The sequence below is a fragment of the Micropterus salmoides genome, unplaced genomic scaffold (assembly GCF_014851395.1).
Source record: "Micropterus salmoides isolate LMB-PRFRI ecotype aquatic unplaced genomic scaffold, ASM1485139v1 Ms_hic_scaffold_824, whole genome shotgun sequence".
Taxonomy (NCBI): domain Eukaryota; kingdom Metazoa; phylum Chordata; class Actinopteri; order Centrarchiformes; family Centrarchidae; genus Micropterus; species Micropterus salmoides.
The window spans coordinates 1-8,853 of record NW_024044598.1 but is presented as its reverse complement, the minus strand read 5'-3'; the positions used below and the strand labels follow the sequence as shown (position 1 = coordinate 8,853).

Below are 8,853 nucleotides of genomic sequence, written 5' to 3'. Positions count from 1 at the left end.
AAGGCATTGCCTTCAGGCGGAGTCTCAATCACGCCCTCTAATGTGAGGTGGTGCACTCCCGTGTCTTTGTCCCGGCAGTATCCGCCGTCGTGGTCGTGTCCAGCCATGAAACACACCACACTGCTGTGGGACCGTATGATGGCCAGGAGCTCATCGAAGTTCCAGGCGAGGCACATAGGGTCTGTGGAGTGGGGGTGTACAGGGAGGTGACCTGGGCAAGAGGACAGCAGATGAAAAACCCAACATATGTTACATTGAACTCTGTTGACAGGTGATGGGAGGTCCTACTGCATACATGAGATCTGATAAATGGGGGGCAACAGGGGCCAGTGAGGCCTACTATATTTCACATCAGGACTAATAAAAGAGGTGAATATGGAGACGTTTGTTGTTTCCTAGCAAAAGTTATAGTGGGATACAAAATACAAACTGGGATCCAGAGAATGTCTAGTCCAAAAGAGCTTATACTGTTCATTAAGCCCTACAAAGACGTGTTGCATCAAACAATGTACTGTAACTTGAGCTAAAGTTAACAGGAATGGGTTTTTTTGTATAATGTCATTTAATAAAACTATAGCTGAGTTAATGAAAAGATCCTGTTAGTGAAACAAATAACTAAGTTATTGAAACCTACTAAAACATTTCATCATGTACTAAACAAGACATTTTGAAAGCTTGAACATTTCCTTTGTCTCTTTTTTCCCCGGATTGAATATGCCCCTCAAAATAACTGGCCCCAGTCTGGCCCCCTCAATAAAATTAGAACCGCCACTGCATTTCTATCTACATAACTGTGGGTCCCCCTTACATGGACGTTGCCATGTTGTGCCGCCATTTTTCTACAGTAGCCCAAAACAGACAAACTGCTCTACAGGGCCATTTTGTCACTATGTTCTTCGTGTAGAATTCTGGCAGTGTAGACACTCATTACTAAGTTGAATTACGTACATTCGAAGAAGTAATAATAATATACAGCAGGGGTCTGCACATAAGTTTTGCATCTGAGCAAATTCTTTTTTACATTAGATGGTGGGTGAGAACATAAAGCATTATATCTAAACTACACTAAATGTTACAGTGTTTGGTTAGCTCAGTTGGTAAAGCGCAAGACTCTCACCTAGAACGTTGTGTGTTCGATTCCACAAGAATTTTATTTTGACTCTAACAAGTTAATTATGTTATGACTGTTCCACATGCTCACAATAAAACATGTGCTGCCGTGTGTGTGTTCTGGTGCTACAGACACTTCTTTTCATTTCCCCAGTATCTCCAGGCAGAGGACATTTAGGGGAATCACGTTTTCTGGCGGCTCTTTCAGAGGTGTGTCAAGCAGGCTACAGACTCTTTTAATGTTGTTTAGAATTTTTCAAAGTAAAAGCTCTCAATACAAACTTGAAATAAAGCAGACGTTCTCGCGCCTTTATTTTGCAGACAAAACCACTAAGAAGAAGTGATTATATGAGTAATTGTTGCTGCCACGACAGAGATCTATTTCAGCATGCTATCAAAGTATTCATTTATTTTTTGGCCGCTACCAAAGCACCACAATCTGACTGCAGGCCATGTGTATAAACTTTATCTATTATGTGTATGTTTATAATGGACTGTGGTGCAGAAACAGTGACAGTGTTTCACACTCTTGGCTTACATTTTCCATGTCAGTGGCCAAGTCACAATAACATGGTTTTACTGAATAATTAAGTAAATATAATTTCTTAATATATCTACCTAAAGAAACTTCATTCTTGACTGGCTTTCGTGACTGGGCGGGGCGGTAGACTAGACAGTTGGTTGTACTGCTAGATGCATCTAAATCTTACACACTTAACCTTAAAAGTACAATTTAGTACAGGCTTTTCCACAGAAGACACTTTCATTTTGCTGATTCCATAGCAGAGGAGAGACTATGGCCTCAGCCTTCTGATTAAACTCAGACAGAAATCACATAAATAAGAGCTTGTTTTGTACAAGAGTTCACTGAGCTCATGTGTTGGAGCAGGTACATCAGTGATCCTTGAGAGGCCAGTGTATTCAAAGCCCACGGTTAAAAAGGGGTCATGTGAATAACCTGCACTACACAATGGTAGAAGCTAAAAAAAAGCCTGTATGACCACGCTGCGAGTCATTGGAAGCAACTGGAACAGCTGGGTTATGCTGTTAAACATGGTCAGACAAACCTGGTGGTCTTTTACCATCATTTTAGAGCTAGATCAGAATCTTCTCATTTTAAGTGCAGGGCTATGGGTACCAAAACTAATCGTATTCATTTGAACTTTGTACATGCCACAGGTTTTACTTACTGACAATTGTGACTTTTTCCCGTTTCTCATCGGCTGAGGACAGAACCGACTCTAGCCACTTCAGCTGGTCCTTACTGAACCCACCGTTGAACATTGTAAACCTCTGCTGCAGGCCGTCACACGCTGAAACAAGAAAACAAAATATGAAAATCATAATCTATTTTTTCCATTCATTAGTAGTCACCCTGGTGTCTGTATAATGGCTAAAGTGTAATAAAATATGTAAATTAATAGATTAATTGAATTATCAAAACAAAAGGAGGTCCATTTCCAAATCCATAAACTATATGGGGAAATCTGGGTAAAGGAGTTTCCTCTCTAGAACTACTGCCAATTGACAGTGTGTCCTTTAGAAAGGCACTTCACATTAAACTGCTCCAGCAGAGCTGCTTAGGGGGCAGACAGACAGTGAAAGACTTTGATTCGACAATGTAAATGCAGAACAGTTCTAAAGAATATCATACATGCTTAGTAGACTTTCCTGACATAAAGACATAGAACAACAAGGCTTAAGTCAGCTTCTGGCTCTGGATTCAGGGTTTTTTTACTGAATAAGGCTACACAATTAATCAAAATATTATCAATGCAATATGACCAGCTAAAACCAAGGTAAAAATCTGTGACAAAACATTAATATTAAGATTGTTTTGATGTTTCTAATAAATTACATGCCATTACATGAGATACACTGACATGACAAAAAATGTGTGTATTTAAATATTTTTTATTATTAATTAATTATTTGCATTGTGAAATGTTCAGGGTGTATACCTGTATATAAATAACTGTAGTCAATATTGTTTTAATTTTACATGTTACCATATTTTAATTAATTACCTGTTAAGATCTCTGTGTGTAGTATGAAGGAACTACAAACTTTCTTTTGTTATATAACCTTGTGTTCTATAATGATAAACTAATATAATATAGTATTATATATAACACAATGTAAAAATGAACGGCGACAAGTCAGCAGGACAGTAGGCCAGTAGTTCTCAAACTTTTTTACGCCAAGGAACCCTAAACTGACACAAATTATACCACAAAAAGATTTTGTCTCAGGATAGTCCATCTGATAGGATTTTTCTTTTAGATGTTTTATTGAAGAAAGTGTATGAAACCCAGGACCAAAATAGTCATACACCCTGTCACTGTGTTACTTATGAATGTACTTAGTGAAAATAAATGATTCCCCTTTTTACTGGGGAGTCCCCTCAAGGGACCCACTGGTAAAGGCTACCTGGGGGACAGTTGAGATCCTCGTTGTTGTTGAATTGTTTTATCAGATCCATAGCATGGCAGTACTCGTCACTGGACTCCTCTCTGCCCAGCAGGCTCACATCGTAGGCATCCAGGATAACAAATGTGAACCCCGGGAACGGGCTGAAGCGGTAGGAGTAGATATCTCCGCCGGCCTGGGCTCCACTCACAGTGCTGTCACAGTGCGGTGTGCTGTTGAGCTTTGACCGCAGCAGCGAGCTCCTGCTGAAGTTATAAAGCTCATGGTTCCCCCACACATGGTGCACCTCCACGGAGCTGCAGCTGAACTCCCTCAGCACGGTGTCCAGCGCTCGGTCGGAGGCGTCGTGGCGCTTGTTGAAGCCGTCAATAATGTCTCCCAACTGGAGGATAAACTCTGGTTTGACAGCCGACTCCGACCAACTTTCCTGGGCATTTCTCAGCAGCTGGAGGCCGTTCCGGTAGTACCGCTTCCGGGTCCGGACGTAGTTGTACCCGTCGTCGATGTCAGCGTACTGAATGTCAGCTATCACGCCGAATGTAAACATCGGCGTTTGTCGAGAACAGTCGTCCATTCTCGATGTTGTCTTCGGACTAACTGGTGCCTGAGGGCGTTTGCTGTCTCTGCCGAGGGAGCTGACTGTACATGAAACACTAACCAGACACCGGTATGCGCGCAACCTCCTCACATGGTGAACTCCAGCCAGGCTGTTCAGTGAACATTTCCTCTGCCGGCCTACACGATGACAGCACTTTCGCCAACGTAGTCGAATGACTTCCGGTTTCCGTATCATTCAAATAATGCTGTTAGAACCCGAAACGGTAAAGGTGACGGACATTGACAACAGGTGGGTTCAGTCTCTGGTTGGAGTTCTTCTTCTTCTTCTTCTTTATTACGTTAAGTTAACGTTAAGGTGCATTACCGCCACCTACGATGTTGGAGTGTGGAGCAGAGTTCTCCAAACCCTTAATAAATAAGTATAAACAAACCTGGGAGTACTTTTTCTTCGTGGGTTTTTAAAGACGGTTTAGCATCCAACGTGTTGTATTACTGCCTTTTCTGGATAAAAATAAACATTCCCAACCAATGTCACAAAAAAAGTAAGGGTAGAAAATGACTTCACTCCTCATCCCTTACTTTAATAACACTGAATTTGGGATCTGAGAGAGCCTGAAAGCCTCTCAACAGCCCCCTGCGCTTCCTCTCCAGTAATTTCTTGGCTATTTCCCTCAGATGTGCTCAGCAGCACAGTTAATCATCATGCTAACAACCTCATCTTTCTCATGGACCAGGTCCTTATGACTTCCATCTCTTTCTTGCTCTTTGAACAGTCTGCTTGCCGTTTTTCATAAGCCCCCCCCCCCCCGACGCCGATTAATCTTGGGTTCTTCGCAACAGTTTTCGGCTCCTGCAAATCTCACCTCCACATTTACCACATTTATCCCAATACCATGGCTACATACACGCGAGATGTGACCAAATTTCCAACAATACCTGTGCTGAATAAAAACACTTAACTACAGTTATTCTTATTATTAGTCCTATTATTATTGTCATTTTCATATCCATCACTATCATTACTATTATTTCCACAGTTTAGACCTGCTCAATATGAAAAGTGCAATGATATACCTTTTGTTATAAATGGGAGCTCTATAAATAAAATAGAATTAAAGGTTCCTGAACTATTAAATCAATTTACAGTATAATTGTATGAACGTCTGGTTTCACAATACCAAAAAGAGCAATTACAACAACTAGGAGGCTGATCCTTCACATCCTATGCTCTTTCTGTCACACCAATATTTTGCAGATTGTGAAACTGTGTGGAGTGCATTTAACAGAATGAAGGATAAGGGGGGGCAGTCCTTGCCAGACAAAAGCATTTTATGTAAACTACAGAGCTGCATGGAGGGTGGTCCAGAGAGCCCAAAACAAAATCTGTTTAGGGCCCGGAAAAAAAGGTTGCGACTGGCCCTGCAGCTACTGAGTTTAAACTTGTAAATGGGTTAAGGTTCCTTTTGTTTCAGAGGTTTTACATTATTATGATAAAATGTCCATTGTCACTCATGAAAATGATGTTGTTCTGTAAAGTGCCACAGAGGGGCACTGCACTGTATGAAGGTACACACTTTATACATCTATAGTAACAACAGAAGGCAATAGAAAATGTCCAGTTGTCACAACCATCCATCTTCATAAACACATTGAAAATACAAGCTTAACGGACTGATTTACATATTTATTCATACATATGTTATTTTTAAACAAAGGTTATAAGATGCAGTGTTGTGGATTGATCAGACAGGTCAGTTCTCGCCCCCATCTTCCACTGAAGCTGCTTCCTTTTTGCCTGCTGACAAAAGAAAACACACAGACATGCACACAAAGACTTCAGTGCAGATTTTGATGCGTCTCACTTTGAGGACTCATTTTTATATCTCCTAAACTACAGTCACAAAAAAAAGCCATGAAGATGAATTTTTATGTTTCAGGAACAACAGCAAACACTGAACTTCGGCAGATTGGCATATTTACTGCAGGGTTATTTTGTCCACCCGTTTAGTACACTGTAACACGTCTAGATTTGTCAGTGTTTCTCCTCAAATAGTTGTAATGATTTGAAATGTTTTTTAAATACATTTAAAAAATAATCAGAGTATCAATATTTCTGGGAATTTGTAAGATGAGGAGATAAACTGGCAGTTTTGAAACGGCATTTAGACCATGTAGGGATCAACCTTTTTTATATTTTCATGAATTTTTTAAACACGCAAAAAAATGTATACAGTTCTGTTGGTGCCTGGTAAAAATATCTTAAGCGGGTGGGATTACAAGTATTTCTAAAATCCTGGCTATGAGCCTGACACTGACTGTCATTTTGGATTGATGTTCACATGAAGTGTCTTTACCTGGAGTCCACAGCGTCAGGCCAGTGATACACTTGGGAATCCACTTGAGGACGGCGGTGGAGGCCAACTCGCCCCACTCCCCCTCAGCTCGGTCCTGCAAAGAACAGAGGGCGAGTGAGACAAAACATCAACCTTTAATGTACAGAGAAGAAATGCTCAGACTACGGTGACACATTTTGTCTTGTACTGCAAGCAAAATGCACATATTTTTCCCATTTTAGTGTTCATTATAAAGAAGCAGCATTTCTGTGTGTTGAGCAAGGCGAGCGCGAAAACATCTGCAAACTTACTCAACATGACACACACTGCAACCTGCATCTCCACACACCCTAGGTTATTAACATGCATCCTGAAGTTTTTATAGTCACTTAAGATGACTGATCACAGTGCATATAAAGTCAAACATGCACTTAGAACATGCAAGTGTGCATTCTGAAAAATAATAATACTTTAATAAACAATAATACAAGTATATTCAACAACAGTAATGCATTCCTGTGCATAAAAAGACATACTGCACACTCCAAGGTCATTATGCAAGACACTGATAGATTCTACTGGAAAAAGGCACAGCGTTGTGTATAAAGGCAGCGGCAGCACCTCCTCTGCTCCTCCTGAGGTCCCTAAGGTGAGATAACCCTCCCTGGAGCCATGGTAGGGCGACTCCTGTGCTTTTATATTTTTACTGTTCTCCTCAACAGTCGCTGGCTAGAGTTTCAGTCAAGAGAATTGTCGTGGTTATAAATGTGTGTCACTGCGATGTGTGTCATATAATGACTGGTATTCATTCAGTGTTTCCTCCTGACAGAGTTCCAGTTTTCCATAATATCATGAGGAAATGAAGCGCAAATCAGTTGAAACAATTGGATTGTGTTGATGTTTTTTACCTGCTCTGCTTGGTGGTATTCCCCATGCTGCTCACACCCGAGGTCAAACACATACTTCCCCGGGCCTTGTGGCTACAAAATAAGAATGGATTGTTTCCACTGGTTATAATAACATGGTACTCGCTCAAGAAATTGCTGAGATCTGGCAACAAGGCAATATTGCTAAATATGAGTCCAACAAGGCAGGGAACATGAGCAGTGAGATGATAAGACAGGGTGTAAACAAGTAAACAGTTTTAGATCAACCAGATTAGCTCGGAAGAAAAATCAAAGTGAGTGTATTCATAATGTCGCTAACTGATCGTAACTTAGACTGCTCATTGTAACTGATTGAATCTGTGGCCTGCGACACAAAAGTAAAATCCAAGTTGTAATAAAGTGTAATTTTCCATGAGTAGTCGTTATGACTTAATTCTGAAAGAACTTTTTAGCTTCTGAAGGGGGGCATTTCTGTACTGCACTAAACCCTCAGCTTTATTAGTTCTCTGACAGAGATTGATCTTGTTAAATTATTCAGACCATTGAGGGTACTAGTGTCCCTTGCACGCCCTACTCAGGCCACAGTGAAATCTATTGCACATTTTCATTCATCATCGGCCAAGCATTTTGTGAATAAGTAATAAGAAAGTAGAACTTACGTTATTGTTGACAAAGTTACCCTTGTATCTGTGGTTGGAGTGGATGTACTCTCCTTCTGACTCCATCTTGCCTTTCACCCATGAGCCCTTGTACTTCGAGCCGGTTTTGTGGTAGTGGTAAATGCCCTGGCCATGTCTACCAATCAGACAACACCAACGAGTTCAGTAGTTTTCAAATTCAAATTTTCTACACTTATTTAGAATGGATCTGGTAATATACAGGTAAAAAGATGTCTATGCATCTATGTTGAAACAAGGCTGAATTTTGTTGAAAAGTGTGATTAACAGTTACTAACAACACATGTAACCTCTAAAGAATTTCAACAAAGATGTTGTTTGAAAAGAAACATATCCACCATACTGGGTAATTAAGTAAACCCCTGTTTCTGTTTTCCATAGCAGTGATTTCCAGAGATAAATTACATGCTGTGTATTTGTCTGTGTCAGTGAGTTAATATTAAGATGTCAGGCAGGATTTAAAGTCAGTACCTTAAGAATACAGGATTTGGTTCCAGCCCTGCAGAAATGTGTGCTTTACAAACATCTGAGTGACATGCACTTTTGATTTTAAAACTGGAGCTATACCTCATATGATGCAGCCACTCCCCATCATAAGTGTCTCCATTGGGGTAAGTGTAGACACCATGACCCTGTCTCAGGTCCTCAACCCATGACCCTGGCAGAGAAAGAGAGCCAGCAGAAAGAGTTTGGTTTCTTTATTTCAAAAGTTTATGAACTGTCCCAAGACTGTAAACATACATTTTTATGACACCATGCACACACACTGTAGTTGGCAACCATCTCAATTCATACACTTTATTGTACCTTCATATTTAAGCCATCTGGAAGTAGAACGTGCCCTGCCCATGTTTCATG

General features: G+C 40.6%; 2 protein-coding genes across 2 annotated transcripts; both read right to left on the bottom strand.

Moving 5' to 3' along the window:
- LOC119894653 (manganese-dependent ADP-ribose/CDP-alcohol diphosphatase-like) lies at positions 1-4,329 on the bottom strand (the record flags this gene model as incomplete). Its single annotated transcript, XM_038707318.1, is given in 3 exon segments — positions 1-211; positions 2,301-2,423; positions 3,541-4,329. Coding segments are annotated over 3 exon segments (908 nt in total), but the record flags the coding sequence as incomplete, so codon positions are not given.
- A 1,432-nt stretch (positions 4,330-5,761) lies between these two features.
- On the bottom strand, positions 5,762-8,845 carry LOC119894652 (radial spoke head 1 homolog). The gene is made up of 6 exons (XM_038707317.1): positions 8,803-8,845; positions 8,563-8,653; positions 7,978-8,113; positions 7,340-7,411; positions 6,453-6,546; positions 5,762-5,896 (listed from the first exon to the last, which is right to left on the bottom strand). The coding sequence occupies exons 1-6, from the start codon at positions 8,843-8,845 to the stop codon at positions 5,850-5,852; spliced, it is 483 nt and encodes a 160-aa protein (XP_038563245.1). The 3' UTR covers positions 5,762-5,849.
- Positions 8,846-8,853: the final 8 nt, after the last annotated feature.